The sequence below is a fragment of the Cetorhinus maximus genome, chromosome 9, assembly GCF_964194155.1.
Source record: "Cetorhinus maximus chromosome 9, sCetMax3.hap1.1, whole genome shotgun sequence".
Classification (NCBI taxonomy): Eukaryota; Metazoa; Chordata; class Chondrichthyes; order Lamniformes; family Cetorhinidae; genus Cetorhinus; species Cetorhinus maximus.
In genome coordinates, this window is record NC_135887.1 from 29801771 (window position 1) to 29818722 (window position 16952).

Below are 16952 nucleotides of genomic sequence, written 5' to 3' on the forward strand. Positions count from 1 at the left end.
TGCCGTTTCCCTCTTTCACCAGCTAGTGACACCCAGGTGCATTCAGGTTGGCAGGGAAACCACTCGATGTCCGGGATAGAATGTTGACATGGCTCTACTTCATAGGTAAAGCATTTTATCTGCTGCAGTGGATGCTGGGTAAAGAATTCCCCATTTTACTGTACAATTGTACAGTACATACAATTTTGAAAATAAGGACACCTGCAAAAAAAAGATAGAAAATGCCGATCGCTAAGGTGTCTGTAATTTACAGGTTTCACTGTACAAAAGGCTTATCCCATCTGGGAAATTTGCTGCATAATTCTTATCCGGGCATTTCATTTTTAGAATGAGAACTTTACACTGCCTTCTCTCATACGTTGAGGAAGTGGCCAATCAACTTGGCCAGATCAGCTTCGAGATGCCAGCAATTCTTTTTAAAGACTATACATTATTGCACGTTTAGATGTCAAGATGTAGGTTGAAAATTCGTCCTCAGATCTGCAGAAAACTCCAAGATATGTTTTTGATGGGGAAGTTGAGGGAGCTGGAGAGTTGGGGGAGCACATTAAAAGGTTGGGTGGATTTGAAGTGGGATTATTCAGGGTTTCTTCTTCAAAAATGTGCCAGGATGTTTTTTTAACTTAATTTCTTTTTGCCAATATGGCTTAAAGATCTTAAACATTTTCTTGACTGGTACTTTTATTGATCAGGTACCACATCAGCTCATTCCACGGTATTGGTTGACAACTATGTAATTGATATGTATGAGTCTCTGTACACTTATGTCTAATAAATGTAAGATATTACTCTAGATGCATGTAAATTTCTCTTTTATAATCTGTTTAAAACAATAAAGTGATTTGTTGATTGTGTTGTTTGTCTTTTTTTTAAACTTTTGTCTCTCATTGCTGATCATGAGAATGATTGGAAAATCATCCTCAGAGCATCTGCTATCTCCTCCCTGACTTCCTTCAGTAGCCTCGGAAACAATCCATCTGGCCCTGGCGACTTAGCAACTTTCAAGGATTTCAACCCTTCGAGTACTTCCCCTCTCTCTATGACAATCCCGTCCAATATCCCGCAGTGTTCCTCCTGGACTACTATATCTACATCCTCCCTTTCCTTTGTAAACACGGAGACAAAATATTCATTCAAAACCCTTCCCACAGCTTCTGCAACTACAAACACAAGTTTCCATCTTCATCTCTGATAGGTCCCACTTTTTCCTTAACTAACCTTTTAGCATTAATGTATTGGTAAAACATCTTTGGGTTATCTTTAACTTTACTCGCTAATCTTTTTTCATGCCCTCTCTTTGATTTCCTTCTTTCCTTTTTTACTTTGTCCCTACACTTCCTATATTCGCCTAGGCTATCTGCAGTGCTTAGTTCTTTGTGCCTATCGTACGCTTTCTTTTTCTGTTTGATCTTCCCCTTTTCTAGGATGGGTGGCAGGGAAAGGAGCAACTGAGGGTTAGAGATCTCACTTTCCCTTCTCTTACCCTCCATCAAACACTAACTTCTCCTTCCACCATCCCCTCACTGCCACTGTGTCCCTGGACCTCTTCCCTTCCAACCCTCCTCTATTCCTAGTCCCACTTCCCATTGAACTGGGCACGTATCCTCTCCATTCCCTCTCATCCTTGTCACTCTGCTCACACTCAGTGACGGAGCTAAGAGAAACGAACCTGGGTGGCAGGGCGAGGGGAAACGGGATGGAGGCTGAAGGCACTGATTTCCTTACTTTCGGGCTGTGGCGCTGTTCTCCGAGTCTCCAGGCGGCGCTGTTTTCGGGGTAACCAGGTGGTGGCGTAGTTCTCGGAGTATCCAGGCGGTGGCGCTGTACAAGAAATATCCAAGCGTTGGTGTTCTCGGGAGTATCCGGGCGGCGGCGCTGTTCTCGGAGTAGCCAAGCGGTGGCGCGCTGCAGTTGCTCTCAGTCTAAGGCTTCTCTTGCCTCTCCTGTTGTCTCCTTGTCTGTTCCGAGATGAACGCGCCGCCGGCCTTCGAGAGTTTTCTGCTTTTCGAGGGAGAGAAGAAGTGAGTGAGGCCGGGGGACGGAGTGCGGGGCCGGGGTCTGGAGCCGGGGGGCACCCGGGGGGGGGCGGAGCGCGGGGCCGGGGTCTGGAGCCGGGTGGTACCCGGGGGGCCGGGGTCTGCAGCCGGGGCCGGTGGGCACCCGGGGGCGGGACGCGGATCCGGGGCCTGTGTTTGGGAGGCCGGGCCCGGGGTTTTGTGCTTGGCCCAGGTCCGCCCGCGCTAAGGTGGGCGGGAGGCCGGGGAGAGGCAGCTCATGGTGGTCTGTCCCCCCTGTGCTCACTGACCCGTGTGGGCTCTAAGTCAAACAACGCTTGATTTTAAACTTCTCATCCTTATTTTCAACCCCCCCTCCGGGGGTTTGCTCTCTCCTTTCACTGTATTTCTCTTCCAGTCCCGCAAACCTCTCCGGTATCTACACTCACTCCGTTCTGGTCTGTGTATTTCTCTGATTTTACTCGCTCTCTCATTGGCCCTAAACCCTGGAATTCCCTCCCCAGATCTCTCCATCTCTCTCTCTGCTCCTCTAGGAAGTTTCTTCAAACCTACTTGTTTGACTAAGCTTTTGGTCGTTTCCCCTGATATCAGGCAACAGGAGCAAAGTGGTGATGCTACTGGGCTGGTAATCCATAGGCCTGGATTATTCGACAGAGACATGAGTTCAAATCCCACCATGCCAGCTGGGGGAATTTAAATTTAATTAACTAATCTGGAGTAAAGAGTTGGTCTCAATAATAGAATTACTGGATTATCATAAAAACCCATCTGGTTCACTAACATACTTAAGGGACGAAAATCTGCCATCCTTACCCAGGCCTGGCCTATATGTCGCTCCAGACCCATATCAATGTGGTTTCTATTTACTGCCCTCCGAAATGGCCGAGCAAGCTACTCAGTTGTATCAAACTAGTACCGAAAAGTCAAATAAAAATGAAACCCTAGGCACCAGAAACGATAATGGCACACCCAGCCCAGTCAGCCCCCCAAAGTCCTCCTCACTGACATCTGGGAACTTGTGCCAAAATTGGGAGAGCTGTCCCACAGACTAGTCAAGCAACTAGTCAAGTCCTACTCCACAAATCATACCTGACAGACAATGTCTCACACCACCATCATTATAAAACAGCATAAAACTTAAAAAGCACATGATTACGCAAAGACAGGCGGCAGGTCAGAAGGTTGGAAAGAATATAAAGAACAATAAAGAATGACAAAAATATTAATAAGGAGGGAAAAATTAGAGTATGAGAGAAAGCTAGCTAGTGATATAAAGACGGATAGTAAGCGTTTCTATAGATATTTTAATAAACGAGTGAACAACGTGAGTGTTGGTCCTATAGAGAGTGCGTCTGGGGAATTGATAATGGAAAGTAGGGAAATGGCAGGTGAATTGAACAGGTATTTTGGTTCAGTCTTCACTATTGAGGACATAAGTAATATCCTGGAAATCAGAAGTAGAAGGGAGGGAAGAACTTGGGGAAAATTACAATCACCAGGGAAGTGGTATTGAGCAAATTGTTGGAGCTGCGGGCTGACAGATCCCCAGGTCCGGATGGACTTCACCCTAAGGTCTTGAAAGAAATGGCTAGTGAGATAGTTGATGTGTTGGTTTTAATTTTCCAAAAATTCCCTAGTTTTGGGGAAGGTTCCATTAGATTGGAAAATAGCAAATATAACTCCTTTATTCAAAAAGGGAGGGATACAGAAAGCAGGAAATTACAGGCCAGTTAATTTAACAACTGTCATGGGGAAAATGTTGGAGCTATTATTAAAAATGTTATCGCAAGGCACTTAGAAAAATTCAAGGCAATCGGGCTGAGTCAACATGGTTTTGTAAAAGGGAAATCATGTTTAACCAATTTATTGGAGTTCTTTGAAGAAGTAACAGGTGCTGTGGATAAAGGGGAACCAGTGGATGTACTGTACTTAGATTTCTAGAAGGCATTTGTTAACATTCCACATCAAAGGTTATTGCAGAAAATAAAAGCTCATGGTGTAGGGGGTAACATATTGGCATGGATAGAAGATTGGCTAGCTAACAGGAAACAGTTGGCATAAATGGGTCTTTTTCTGGTTGGCAGGATGTGATGAGCGGTGTGCCATAGGGGTCAATGCTTTACAATTGATATAAATGACTTGGATGAGGGGACCGAAGGAACATGAAGATGGGTAGGAAATTGTGAACGGATGTAAGGAGGCTACACAGTGACATAGATTAAGTAAGTGGGCAAAGATCTGGCAAATGGAGTATAATGTGGGCAAATGTGAAATTGTTCATTTTGGCAGGAAGAATAAAAAAGAGGCTTATTATCTAAATGGTGAGAGATTGCTCTGAGATTCAGTGGGATCTGGGTGTCCTAGTGCATGAATCACAAAAGGTTAGTATGCAAGTACGGCAGGTAATTAGGAAAGCTAGTAAAATGTTATAATTTATTGTGAAGGGAATTGATAACATAAGTAGGGAGGTTATGCTTCAGTTATACAGGGCGCTGGTGAGACCACGTCTGGAGTATTGTGTACAGTATTGGTCTCCTTATTTAAAGAAAGATGTAAATGTGTTAGAAGCAGTTCAGAAGCTTTACTAGACTAATACCAGGAATGGGTGGGTTGTCTTATGAGGAAAGGCTGGACAGCTTAGGCTTGTATCCACTGGAATTTAGAAGAGTAAGAGGCAACTTAATTGAAACCTTTAAGATCCTGAGGGGTCTTGACAGGGTGGATGTGGAGAAGATGTTTCCCTTTGTGGCAGAATCTAGAACTAGGGGTCACTGTTTAAAAATAAGGGGTTGCTCATTTAAGGCAGATGAGAAATTTTTCTCTGAGGGTTGAGTGTCTCTGGAACTCTCTTCCTCAAAAGGCAGTGGAAGGAGAGTCTTTGAATATTTTAAGGCAGAGCTGGATAGATTCTTAATTAACTAGAGGGTGAGAGGTTAACAGGGGTAAGCAGGATTGTTGGGTTGAGGTTACATTCAGATCAGCCATGATCTTACTGAATGGCAGAGCAGGCTTGAGGGGCCGAGTGGCCTACTCCAGCTCCTAATTTGTAAGTTTGTCTGTATGTTCGTATTGCCATTCCTGAAGAGGCAGTGACACAGTGGTATAGAGTCATGAGGGAGTTGCCCAGGGAGCCCTCAACATTGACTGGGGAAGAGGGAGCTTAGTATTCAATGGGGGCTGATGGTTTGGGGGTGTGGGGGAGCTCAGTGCCGTGATGGGGGGTGCCCAGTGCCCGGACCCCATGAAGACTCATGGCATCAGATCAAACATGGGCAAAGAATCTCCTGCTGGTTACCACTTACCACCCTCCCATTGCTGATGAATCAGTGCTCCTCTGTTGAACACCACTTAGAAGAAGCACTTAGAACACCACTTGGGCAAAGCCACAGAATGTACTCTGGATTTGGGACTTCAATGTCCATCACCAAGAGTGGTCTGGTAGCATTGCTACTGTCCGAATTGGCCAAGTCCTGAAGGACATATTTGCCACACTAGGCCTCCAACAGGCGGTAAGAGAATGAACAAGAAGGCAAAGCCTACTTGATATGAAGATCTAGCTGTTGCAGATGCATCTGGCCATGACAATATTGGTAGGAATGACCCCACGCAGTCCTGCTGGAGACAAAGTCCATGTTCACATTGAGGACACCCTCCATCGTGTTGTGAGGCACGGCCGCCATGCCAAATGGGATAGAATCAGAACACGTTTAGCAGCTCAAAACTTGGTATCCATCAGTGTGATGTGGTTCATCAGCATCAAAATTGCATTCAATAATAATCTGTAACCTCTTGGCCCAGTACATCCCTCGCTCATTCTGCCAGTACTGTCAAGCCAGGGGGCCAACCCTGGTTCATAAGGTCACAGTGTTATGGTACAGAAGGAGGCCATTCAGTCCACTGGGTCCATGCCGGCTCTCTCTAGAGCAATCCAATCAGTTCCATTAGCCTGCTGTATCCCTTCAGTGAGGAGTAAAGGAGAGCATGTCAGGAGTAGCACCAGCCATACCTAAAGATACCAACCTGGTGAAGCTGCAATACAGCACTACATGCATGCTAAACAGTGGAAGCAGCATGTCTTACACAGAGCTAAGCGATCCCACAACTATTAGATCAGATGAAAACTCTGCAGTCCTGTCAATCCAGTCGTGAATGGTAGTGGATAATTAAATAACTAACTGCAGGAGGCAGCCCCACAAACATCCACATCCTCAATGAGGGTGAACCCGGCACATCAGAGCAAAAGTCAGCGCTGAAATATTTGCAACCCCCTTCAGCTGGAAGTGTAAAGTGGATGATCCATTCTCAGACTCCTTCTGAATTCCCTGGTATCTCAGACGCCAGTCTTCTTATAATTCAATTCACTCCATGTGATATCAAGAAATGGCTGAAGGCACTGGATACTGCAAGGGCTATGGGCCTTGACAATATTCCAGCAATAGTACTGAAGATGTGCTCCAGAATTTGCCACGTCCCTAGTCAAGGTGTTCCAGTAGAGCTACAACACTGGCATCTACCCTGCAATGTGGAAAATTGCTCAGGTATGTCCTGCACACAAAAAGCAGGACAAATCCAACCCGGCCAATTACAGCTCCATCAGTTTACTCTTGATCCTAAAGTGATGGAAGGGGTCATTGACAGTGTTATCAAGTGGCACTTACTCAGCAATAACCTGTTCATCGGGTGCTGAGTTTGGGTTTTGCCATGACCACTCACTCATTTCCAGACATCATTACATCCTCATGACATCTGTGCCTCATACACATGCGCTACTTTAATTTCTCCTTAAGGCAGAGTGAGTTAACAGTAGGCAAGATGTTATTTGGTTCAATTTGTAAGCTGCTTTATTCCATAGTAGGCAAAGCATACAGAACACTGAGTGTGATGAGACACACTCTGTACAATCAGTATAACCTTTGTTCGCATACTATTACAAAAATAAAGAACGTGTATTCTAGGCCATTTTGGTGGTGCCTTCACTTTCTGTAAAGGTATGTGTTCCTAACCAAAGCAGAGTTTCTTCTAGAACATGACTATTTAGTGTCTGTGTCCTGTTTGGAGAAGTTTGTCAACACTAAGGTGCTAGACATCTGATTGACCTGACCAGACATTGCTAACAAACATGCCACTCTGTACAAAAACAATTGCATTTAAATTGCCTCTCAACCTATGGGTGGCCAATCCAACATGGACTATTTGAAGAAAGTACCCCCTTTCAGGTAAGCTTCTGCCTAAAACATACATTCCAATAACTGGTGCCCAAGTCATTTTCAAGGGAACATAATCACAGAATTCTGAATCATGGCACCAGTAATGGCTCAGTTTCGGAGCTCCCCATGAATGGTGCCTTTTAAAAAGTGTTTGCCAGCTGATTTGCTTCTTGGGAAATGTTCCCTTTAATAACATATTTTTTTGAAGTACCATATGCTGGCTTGAATTCTGCCCTCCTGCTGCTGTTGCTCCAGTGGCTATTGTGTGTTTCGCATGCAGGTATTCTCTGGCTGTGGCTGATGAAGTGGTTTTGTACTATCATCAATTTCCTTTCTCTTTTTCCAGAATAACAATAATAAAAGACACAAAAGTGCCAAATGCCTGCCTGTTCACCATTAACAAGGAGGACCACACCCTGGGTAACACCATCAGATCGTAAGTGTACAGCTTCAGCACTCAAGTCTGTTCCATTCTAATTAAGTTGTAGTGATGATGGGTTCCTTCTCTTCTGTAGAGGCATCTGCATGCTGATATGGCTCCACATGCTGATTATCCTGATCTAAAGGCAAAATACTGCTGGAAATCTGAAATGAAAACAAAAAATGTTGGAAAAACTCAGGTCTGATAGCATCTATCAATTAAAATACTCGAGTCATACGGACTCGAAACATTATCTCTGTCTCTCTCTCCACAGATGCTGTCAGACCTGCTGAGTTTTTCCAGCATTTTTTGTTTTCATTTCAGATTATCCTGATCTGTGTGCCTTAGTTACTGTTGCACTATGATGGTCCATTTTCCCAGACACTACCTGTGCCTTCATGCTCAGTTATTACTGTTTGCAGCAAGAACTTGTATATTGTTGATGTGGTGAAACAGCCTCCTTCAAACATGAACAGGTAACCTTCAAACATGAACAGGTAACAATGGTACTCTAGTCGGTAATGCTACGGCAGTGCATTGATTGGGAATAGATAGCACAAGATGTGGACTCATCCTCAGCACTACAGCCCACCTTGGCAACCAGGGAGACCCCAGACTGGATTGCACACCAACAAACCCCACTCATCCAATTCACAGAAAACCCCCAACCCACCACCTTCCCTGTCACAGGGCTGCCTCAGTCAAAGATCTTGATCCTGTCAACTCTGAACAAAATGTTTGGAATTGTATAAGACTTTTAGAGTAACATGTATTGTAAGATGTAATATATCATAACCTAAGCACGCAAGCCTACAGAACATGACAAAAACACGTCTTCAGGTTTTAAAATAGCCACCGTGGAGAACAAGTCTGTGACAGATGGGCGGTTTATTCACTAATATCTGCTGCTTAATATACATATATGCCAGCTAATGAATGTCCTACTACACTGATTACATTTAGTTATAATCTATACCAAAGCTGTATTACCCAAAGTTACTTCACATAAGGATTTTAATGCATTGCATACAGTGGTTAAAATTTATTGCAGCTAGGTAGCTGTACCAGGCCACTATTGAGGTTTGAATCCTCTGGTGTTTCTTGGCCTGCATCCTCAATCAAATCGGTAGTGATCACGCGCTCACCCCCACTCCTTTGGAGGACCATATAAGCTGCTTGCTGACTGAGCTGGGCAGATCTGTGATAAGCTTGAAGAGTCACTTGTGGTGAGGACAACATGGAAACTGTTCGCTTCTGCACAGTTACCTCTACTAATTAAAAGAAAGGGTGGTTTTATACTTAAATTAATTTTTGCCCCTTCCCCCCTCCCTTTAACAGACTGAAAAGCCTGTATAAGTTGCTGATTTATATTTATTGGACTTATATTCTATCCATTTTATTTTAGTAAACAGGAACTAAAAAAGTAGTTTTTTTAATTAATGCACATGGAGAGAACTTTGCAAACACGGTGTGGAAACAATATGAACATGGAGCGCTCTTCCCCTGGAATCTTTTTCAGAACGCATGGATAATATGGTACTTGGGAGTATGTGATACCTTGTGTAGAGGCCTCCCAGTGTTGGAGAGCAACATATACCAGTGTGGATTATGTGACACGCTAATTAGCAATATCAGCATGGTCAGCAGTTTGATTCTGTAAATAAGCAGGCTGAAAAAATGTATGTCTCACACTTGCCCATTTACAGCAGGTTAGCAGTGCAGTGCTCATGGCCAACCTCAAGTGTAGGAATCTGAGGAAAAATTAGGGATTTGAGGGAAAGTTGTCTTTGATTATGAGACATCCTGTTTTGATGTGCTGTTTTATTTTACAGGCAGCTGCTGAAAGACCCTCAGGTGTTATTTGCAGGTTACAAGGTACCCCATCCTCTTGAACATAAAATTGTTATCCGTGTGCAGACCACTCCCGACTACAGTCCACAGGAAGCCTTTACAAACGCCATCACCGACCTGATCAGTGAACTATCACTGCTAGAAGAACGGTTCCGAGTAAGTTCATGTTTGGAGATTGATGCATTGGTGGCTGACAAAACCAATTAACCTCACTTGAGACTAAAACACTTTGTTTTGGATATGTTTCAGTAAATTGGAAATCTATCATTGTGCAGCCGTAGCAATGCAGTGGTTTAGAACAGTGTCCATTCATGCCTGTATGAACAAGTCCTAGATGTTATGTGAATGTGTGTATAAGGACAGAAGTCTTCACATTGCCATAGTCAGTCTCACTTGGACACCTCAAGACTGGTTGGTGTAAGAACTGAATATATCACACATGTGCTCTTTAAAGTTTAGGGATAACGCATAGCATTGAAACAGTGTAAAGGGAGTTTACTGTTTAACCAGCTCTTTTACTTGACCTGAGAATATTATGGCCACACCCTTAATCTTGTCATCCCCTACCTCCATAGTCCTGATAATGTTTCTCTCTCCACAAATGCTGCCAGATCTGCTGAGTATTTCCAGCATTTCCTGTTGTTAATTACTTACTTGTATCCCTACTGCCTACATCCCCCAACCCTTCCTAACCTTGCATCCTTCTGTATCTGGCATGGAAATAAATCCTAACTCATGAACAACTGCACTTTTAAACTCTTAACTGTTAACTTTTTAGTATTCAATTTGTCACAATGTGTAGGAATAGGAGTAGAGCATTCAGCCCATTGAGCCTGATCTCCATCCATATGGATCATGGGTGATCTTTGCCTCAATTCCATGCACCCTTGTTTCCTCCATACCCTTCGATGCCCTCACCTAACAAAAATCTATTGACCTCAGTCTTAAAAGGTTAATTGCCTAGTATCCAATTGTTTTTGTTGGGACAATGGAAACTTTCCATATTTCTACCACTCTTTGTGTGAAAAAAGCTTCCTTATTTCACTCCTCAGTGGACCAACTTTAATTTTAAGGTTATACACCCGTATCACCAGAGGCAGTTTTTTTGTATAAACCTTCGTAAATTCCTCTATCGTTTTAAATACCCCGATTGGATCTCCCCTAAATTTAAAGGAAATACGTGCCAAGTTTATGTAACCTGCCCTCATCATTTAATCCTTTATCATTCTGGTAAATCTCTGAGGTGCACCCACCCAGGCCAGTACATCTTTACTTGGATGTGGTGCACAGAAATGGTGCAGGACCTCAGGCCCTGACCATGGCTCTACTCCTTAAGTTTTAACTTTGCTCGGCACCACCGCCCTCCCTCCACACACACCCCCCCCAGTTCCCATTCCAGCTCTTTTGAAATAAGAGCCATGATTTTATTAGTCTTTTTAATTGCAGTTTGCACCTGTGCCATAGCATTTATTGCCCCTTCCTAATTGCCCTTGAGAAGGTGGTGGTGAGCTGCCTTCTTGAACTGCTGCAGCCCATGTGGTGTAGATACACCCACAGTACAGTTAGGAAGGGAGTTCCAGGATTTTGACCCAGTGACAGTGAAGTAATGGTGATATATTTCCAAGTCAGGATGATGAGTTATATGGAGGGGAACCTCCAGGTGGTGGTGTTCCCATCTATCTGCTGCCCTTGCCCTTCTAGGTGGTAGTGGTCGTGGGTTTGGGAGGCGTTGTCTAAGGAGCCTTGGTACATGGGTAACCACATCCCATACCTCTGTTACAATTCATTGCCTCCAACCATTTAGAAATTAATCTGATTTCGCTTGCTCAGATCCAAAGCAGATTATCTAATTTCTCCCAACTGAACTGCAATTACCAGTCACTTAGGCTGTCCATGTCCTTTCCTACACCTATCTGTACAGCTTGTGCATCAGAATATAGCATCATCTGCAGATGTGGATATGCAACTCTATTATACCTTCATCCAAGTATTTGAGAGATATAGTTAAAAGCAAAGTACAGATCTCTTGGAAATGCATCTCATCACTTTCTGCCAATCAAAGATCATTCCTTTTATCTGCACCCTCCATCGCCTACCTTTCAACCAATGTCCATCCTTTATAACAAAGATACTTCTGCAGTTGCCAGCTTGCTCGTGCACTTCCCCCACCGATGATGCCCTTGTACCCAATGGAACCTTATCAATCCCATTCTGGTTGTTTTTCTGGTGTGCTCCCATTAAGATCACAACTCGTTCTTCTAAACTCCAATGAGTATAGGCACACCTACTCAACCTTTCCTCAATAGACAACCCCTTCATCCCAGGTATCAGCCTAGTGAACCTTCTCTGAACTGCTTCCAGTGCAAGTAAATCCTTCCTTAAGAAAGGAGACTAAAACTGTACACAATACTCTAGGTGCAGTCTTATCAATGCCCTGTACACCTGTAGCTAGAATTCCCTACTTCTATAATCCATCCCCCTTGCAATAAAGGCCAACATTGCATTTGCTTTCCTAATTACTTGATGTACCTGCATGCTGACTTTTTGTGATTTATATATAAGGTGGATATACCAGATTCCTCTGTGCTGCAGCATTCTGCAGGCTCTCCAATTAAATAATATTCTGCTTTTCTATTCTGCCTGCCAAAGTGGACAACCTAACATTTTCCCACTGCCAAGTTTTTCTCCACTAGCTTAACCTATCTATATTATTTTGCAGACTATTTGTATCCACCTCACAGCTTGCATTAATATAGATCCTAAATAGTTGAGGCTCCAGCACTGATCCCTGTGACATTCCACTAGTTAGTTTTCCAACCTAAAAATTACCCATTTATCCTGACTCTATGTTTTCTGTTATTTAAGTCAGTCATCTATTCCTGCTAACATATCACCCTCAACTCCATAAGCTCTTATCTTATACAGTAACCTTGTATGTGGCATCTTATCAAATGCCTTTTGGAAATCCATATACACATCTACTGGTTCCCCTTTATCCACCCTGCTTGTTACATCCTCAAAGAACTCTAATAAATTTGCCTAACACAATTCTCTTTTACAAATCATGTTGACTCTGCCTGATTGTAATTTTCTAAGTGTCCTACTACTACGTCCTTAATAATGGATTCTAGAATTTTCCCAGACAGATGTTAGACTAACTGGCATATAGTTTCCTGCCTTCTGTCTCCCTCTCTTGAATGAGCTATTATATTTGCAGTTTTCCAATCCACTGGGACCTTTCCAGAATCTAGGGAATTTTGGAAGATTGTAACCAACTATCACTGAGCCACCTCTTTCAGGATGCAGGCCAACAGGCCCAGGGGACTTGTCAGCCTTTAGCCCCATTCTTTTTCCCAGTACTTTTTCTCGTGATCATGGTTGTTTTAAGTTCCTCCCTCCCTTTTACCTCGTGATTTTCGGCAATTCTTGGGATGCTTTTTATGTCTGCTGTGAAAACACACATAAAATACTTCACATGCTCTAATTTCTCCCTCTTTGTTATTTTCCTTAACTTTTCTCCTTTCATGTTTCCAACCTTGTCACTAAGATGGTGACCATTTGTTCAGCTGCCTCATTCCATGCTCACCAAACCAAACTTCCCTCCAAGCTTCCTCCTGCCTTAGCCCTAGCTCTGTCTCTCTCCCCTTATTGCCTTCTCCAAGTTTACTTCCCTGAGGTCCACCTCCTACTCCCATGACTTTATCCCCACTAAACTGTTGACCACTCACTCTGCCCCCCTCCCTATGCTAACATTGAAAACAGTTGTGTCCGTTTCAATCCATTTCTCCTCCTTCAAGACACCCTCCCCGACCTTGTCCTCAATTTCCAACTTATTTTCAAAGTTCTTGAACGTGCTGTCACCTGTCGAATTTATGCCTCTTTCCTGCAACTCTTGTCTTCCAACCCTACCACAGCACTCAATTGGCCCTACAGAATCAGAAATGATTGTGGCAGCAAATTAGCTGTTCTTGTTCTCCTTAACATCTTTGAAGCCTTTGACACCATCCTGTACCAATTCCGCTGCTCTGTTTTCCAGCTCAGTAGACTGCCCCCCACTTAGTTTCACTCTTATCTGTCCAATTATAGCCAAGACCATTTCCAATAATGGCTTATCTTTCAGTACTTCGCTGTGGTGAGCTCTTGAAGTCACCATGTTGCTTAGAGGTCAGGCAGAAGATATGTATTTCCCTTCAGTAGAGGTTGTCAATCTTTGTTAATCCCAGCTGATTGGCACTTTCAGAAGCCTTGGGGCAAGTTATGGTCTTGGGTCAGAATTTAAAGGGATTCGGATCCTCACTTTACCTCTGTTTGCTACTGTGATCCTGTCATTTTTAGTGACTTTAACAAAATGAACATGGCGTTTCTGATAGCAATTTGACATGACTTGTACCTCTGGTGACCAAATGAGTTTCTAGTAATCTGTTAAGTCTTGGTAAATTCTGGACAGATTGATGTGTTAGAATAAATGGTTTGTAACGGGCAATTATTTTGTGTTCTATCCAGGCATCATTTAACTTGCATTAGCTATCCTGAGCAGTCCACAGGGTCTACTGAAATGTACATTTCTCGGAGCTGAATGTTTTTTGAAGTTATTATCCTGACCAATTTGTTTAAAGTAAACTCATCCTTTTCCTATGTACATTAGATAATTTTAGCTACAGTCGCTATGGTTCAGTGGAACATGTGATGTGATACCTAATATGGCCTAAGGTTCCAGCTTAAACCCCTGGTTTGTTGTGAGGCTGTGATCTTGGAATAGAGGGATAAAAAAAAAGTGTGCTTATGACAGGTGTCAGGTAGAAAATACAATTGAGAACCAAGAGGAATACAGAAGGTTCAGAGGGGAGGTGAAAAAGCATATTAGAGAGGCAAAGAAGGATTATGAGAAAAGACTGGAAGTCAACACAAAGGGGAATCTCAGTCTTCTATAGACACGTAAGTAGTAAAAAGATGATAAGGAGGAGTAGGGCCAATTAGAGACCCAAAAGGGAATTTACACATGGATGAAGGGGCCATGGCTGAGGTATTAAATGAATACTTTGCATCCATCTTTACCAAGGAGATAGATGCTACCCAGGCCATGGTGACAGACGAGGAAACTCTATTACTTAGAAGGGTTCAAAATCGACAAGGAGGAAATGTTGAATAGACTGCTGGTACTTAAAGTTGACAAGGCACCGGGACCGGGTGAGATGCATCCAAGACTATTTAAGGAAGTGAGAGTAGAAATTGCAGGGGCACTGGCCATAATCTATCAGTCTTCCCTAGAGTCAGGGGTAGTGCCAGAGGACCGGTGAATTGCAAACATTACGCCCTTGTTCAAAAAAGGTTGTAAGGATAAGCCCAGTAATTGCAGACCAGTCAGTTTAACTTCAGTGGTGGGCAAGATTCTAGAAACAATTATTCAGGATAGAATTAGTAGTCGCATGGAAAAATATGGGTTAATAAGGAAGAGCCAACATGGATTTCTAAAAGGACAGTAGCAACGTGGATTCAAAATTGGCTGAAAAATAGGAAGCAGAGAGTAATGGTCAATGGATATTTTTCGGGCTGGAAGGTTTTTAGTGCAGTTCCCCAGGGGCCGGTATTGGGACCCTTGCTTTTCCTGATATATATATATATATATATATATATTAATGATCTAGATCTTGGTGTGCAGGGGACAGTTTCAAAGCTTGCAGATGATACAAAGCTTGGGAGTGTTGTAAACTGCAAGAAGGATGGTGTGGAACTTCAAGAGGACATAGACAAGTTGGTGGAGTGGGCAGATAGGTGGCAGATTAAGTTCAATGTAGAGAAGTGTGAGGTGGTACATTTTGGTGGGAAGAACATAGACAATATAAAATAAGGGGTGAAATTTCAAAGTGGGTAAAGGAGCAGAAAGACTTGGGTGTATATGTGCTTAGATCATTGAAGGTGGCAGGACAGGTGGAGAGAGCAGTTAATAAAGCATATAGTATCCTGGGCTTTATTAATAGGTGCATAGAGTACAGGAGCAGGGAGGTTATACTAAATTTATATAAGGCATTCGTTAGACTTCAGCTGGAGTATTGTATACAGTTCTGGGTGCCACATTATAGGAAGGATGTGAACACATTGGAGAGAGTGCAGAAGAAGTTTACAAGAATAGTTCCAGGGATGAGAAACTTCAGCTATGAGAATAGATTGGAACTGTTCTCCTTGGAGAAAAGGTAGCTGAGAGATTTGATAGACATGTTTAAAATCTTGAGGGGGCTGGACAGAGTAGATAGGGAGAAGCTGTTTCCGCTCATAAAAGGATCAAGAACGAGAGGGCACAGATTTAAAGTGATTTGCAAAAGAAGCAAATCTGATGTGAGAAAAAACTTTTTTCACACGAGTGGTTCAGGTCTGGAATGCACTGTCTGGAAGTGTGGTGGAGGCAAGTTTATTCGAGGCATTCAAGAGGGAATTAGATGATGATTTGAATAGAAACAATGTGCAAGGTTACGGGGAAAAGGCAGTACAATGGGCTGAATGGCCTCCTGCGCCGTTAAAATTCTGTGGGCTGCAGTTGCCCTGAAACCCACAGCGAAGGGAACAAAAAAAAAAGTGTTCGTGACTGTTATTCGTTGACTCTGGCTGGAAGAATGAATTATGTTCAATTAAACATCAATAGCCTAGAAAGTGCCTGATTGATTGTGCACCATCTTCAGAAGAAGCCAGAATGTTTTTGCTTTTGATCTGGTTCCATATGGATCATTATTGAAACTGCAAAATGATGATCCCTCACATTATTGCATTGATGTAAATTACTTGAGCAAAAAGCACAACTACTTAAATTTATCTTGTTTTCCAGGTTGCCATCAAAGATAAACAAGAAGGAATTGAATGAGAAGTTGACGTATCTTAAATGTTATAATGGCAGAAGGTGTATTTTTAGGTCCGAGAACTCTTGTATGTTTGTTTTTTTTAAATATTGAATCATTGTTTCACTTATGTCTTGCTGTACAGATAAAATAAAGCTCTGTTTCATTTAAGTATCAGAACTTGATAGTGATTATTTGGAAGCAGTTCTCACCATGATACTGGTCATGACCCATGTGTTGGGCAAAGCCTATATTTTGTTTTGTGCAAATGCCCCTTTAACAACAAAATTTGCTGGGGAGTATTTTGAAACAGGTTAATTGCTTTTCTCATTGACATAATTAGGTTCTAAGAAATGGCCTTGTGACCTGGGGTTGCCATGTGGATGACCAGCTGACAGTGGGGTGGGGTCAGCCTGTTTTTCTTTTCGGGTAGTTCAGAAGTCTGGGAATTGGTGCAAAGAGCAAACAAGCAAGGCTCTCTCTGGACATAGCTTTTCTGTTTGGCAGTCTTTGAACAGATCCTGGTATTGAGGCAGGAGTCTTTGAGAATAGAGCAGAGACTACAGTGTGTAGTTGGAAAAGACAGGAGTGAGGGATTTTGGTTTGGATAACCCATTACTGCTATTGACAT

At 42.9% G+C, this 16952-nt stretch overlaps 1 protein-coding gene across 1 annotated transcript; it reads left to right on the top strand.

The window, feature by feature from the left end:
* The first annotated feature begins 1901 nt into the window (after positions 1–1901).
* polr2j (RNA polymerase II subunit J) lies at positions 1902–16492 on the top strand. The gene is made up of 4 exons (XM_078548410.1): positions 1902–2021; positions 7569–7658; positions 9476–9650; positions 16312–16492. Exons 1-4 carry the CDS (start codon positions 1969–1971, stop codon positions 16345–16347), a joined length of 354 nt encoding a protein of 117 aa, XP_078404536.1. The 5' UTR covers positions 1902–1968; the 3' UTR covers positions 16348–16492.
* Positions 16493–16952: the final 460 nt, after the last annotated feature.

Bases quoted from the DNA above. Each gene is read 5' to 3' on its own strand.
- polr2j (XM_078548410.1), top strand. From the start codon at position 1,969: ATGAACGCGCCGCCGGCCTTCGAGAGTTTTCTGCTTTTCGAGGGAGAG. The intron at 2,022-7,568 runs GTGAGTGAGGCC...CTCTTTTTCCAG, and splicing joins CTTTTCGAGGGAGAGAAGAA to AATAACAATAATAAAAGACA. The intron at 9,651-16,311 runs GTAAGTTCATGT...CTTGTTTTCCAG, and splicing joins TGCTAGAAGAACGGTTCCGA to GTTGCCATCAAAGATAAACA.